This window comes from Alligator sinensis, unplaced genomic scaffold, assembly GCF_000455745.1.
Source record: "Alligator sinensis unplaced genomic scaffold, ASM45574v1 scaffold117_1, whole genome shotgun sequence".
Lineage (NCBI taxonomy): Eukaryota > Metazoa > Chordata > Crocodylia > Alligatoridae > Alligator > Alligator sinensis.
In genome coordinates, this window is record NW_005841855.1 from 5,137,441 (window position 1) to 5,139,245 (window position 1,805).

Here is a 1,805-nt window from a genome sequence, read left to right on the forward strand (position 1 = left end):
TTTCCCTATTCCATTCTGTGTTCCTTGTCACAATATACTTCTTGGGAAGAGCAAAGAAGGTATTGAATTCTTCAGCCTTTTCTCCATCATTACCTCACTTTAGGGATGGAACACTTTCTTTTATCTTACTTTTTCTTGTTTCAGATGTATTTATAAAACTTTATAAAAACTTTTTCATGTTGCTTTTTAGGTCCTTTTTTAGCTGAAATTGATTGTGCCCATTAGCCATTTTGATTTTATTCATCAATATTTGTGCTATGTTTGTAGTCATGGATGTGTTTTTTGGTTTTTCAACTTTTTGATATGGGGCTACTAAAGTGTGCCTGGTAATGGTAACTTACTGTTTTTTTCCTAGCTTTTATTTGCATCACATACTTTGCTATTCTGCTTCAATATAGTTTTTTTTTCTGCAACTGCTAGCTCTCCTTATGCTTTAGGTAATGTTCTTAAGGCCCTACCTACCAATTCTCAAATTTGTTGAAGGTTGTTTTTTTTAATCTATTATTTCTTTCTGCTTCTCTCTTTCATGCCTGTTCTTAGAATAATGACTCCTGTCATTTAAAGATCACTTTCACCCAAATTATTTTCTACCTTTCAAGTTCCGACCAGCTTTCCCCCATTAGTTAGAAAGAAATCTAAACTAGTTCCATAGGAATGTCCTTCATTTTTTTAAACAAAAAGTTGTTACCAATGTGTTCCAAAGCCCTGATGGACTTTTTAAGTTGCTATGTTGCCTTACTGCTTTTCCAATGGGTTCTCTATAATTAGAGTGTCCCATTTAAATCAAGCTCTAACCTTTGGATGCTTCTGCTAGTTGCTCAGAAAGCTGCATCTACCTCCTCCCCCTGATTAGATGTTTTGAAGTTAAACCCCTACCATGACATCACTACTGTTCTATCCCGCTTTTTAACAACCTCCAGAGACATTTCACAAGGCTTCCTCTCACCTATTCCTGAACTTCAAAGCAAGTGTGTATTCTTGATACATATTGCAACTCCTCTTTTTTTCTGCTGCCTCCTCTCCCTAAACAGACTATGCCCTTATGTAAAAATCTTCTAGTACTGCAATTTATCCCACCAAATGTCTGTAATGCTGATTAAGTCATGAATGTCTAAGTCTTCCTGTTTACTCAGAAAACTCCTGACATTTGTGCATAGAAAATCAAACTTTCAATGGATCATCTCATTATTTTCTCTCTTGCAACTCCTATGGTCTTATTTAATTCTCTCTACTCTGCCCCCAGATTTCAGTACTTTGACTACCCCACTATTTCCCTTTTATATACCACAAACCAAAAAGTTGTTGAACTTATTTAACTCAGATTTTCCTAAAATAAGTCACCTTTGGCCTAAGAACATGAAAGTTCAACCTAAAAAAAATGGTTGTGACTAAAGAATGACTGTAAGGAGGAGTGTAGCAGGAAGGTGCCTTCTTGTTCTTTAGTATAGTATTTTGTACTGTGAACACTGTAATAATGAATAGTCACAGAAGCTCTAGAACAGAGTGATTCTAAAGCAGAATCCTAAATCTATTAACATTTCTTTTATTCTTTTTTCCAGATTGTTCTGCACAGCTGGTGGCTCAGAATATAGAATATGCTGTTTATAAAATCCCTGTCTATGTGACAGATAGGAGAGGTAGAAGATGTGTACAACCACATCTAATACCCGTCAGAGCCTGTCGCTGTGATAGCAGCAGAAGATGTACAGAGAGTGCTACCAGAGTAATTATTATTAAAGGCAGTGGAACTGGCACTGGCGGCGGCACTGGTGGCGGCAGCGGCGGCACTGGTGGCGGCAGCGGCG

At 37.2% G+C, this 1,805-nt stretch overlaps 1 protein-coding gene across 1 annotated transcript in view; it reads left to right on the top strand.

Annotated features, from left to right (window-relative positions):
• Positions 1–1,805, top strand: part of LOC102367915 (desmoglein-1-like) — a 42,131-nt gene that overhangs the window by 30,999 nt on the left and 9,327 nt on the right. The window contains 2 exon segments of the mRNA XM_025214214.1: positions 1,560–1,803; position 1,805. The exon segment at position 1,805 is cut by the window's right edge and continues 109 nt beyond it. Coding sequence (XP_025069999.1) covers positions 1,560–1,803; position 1,805 — 245 coding nt within the window.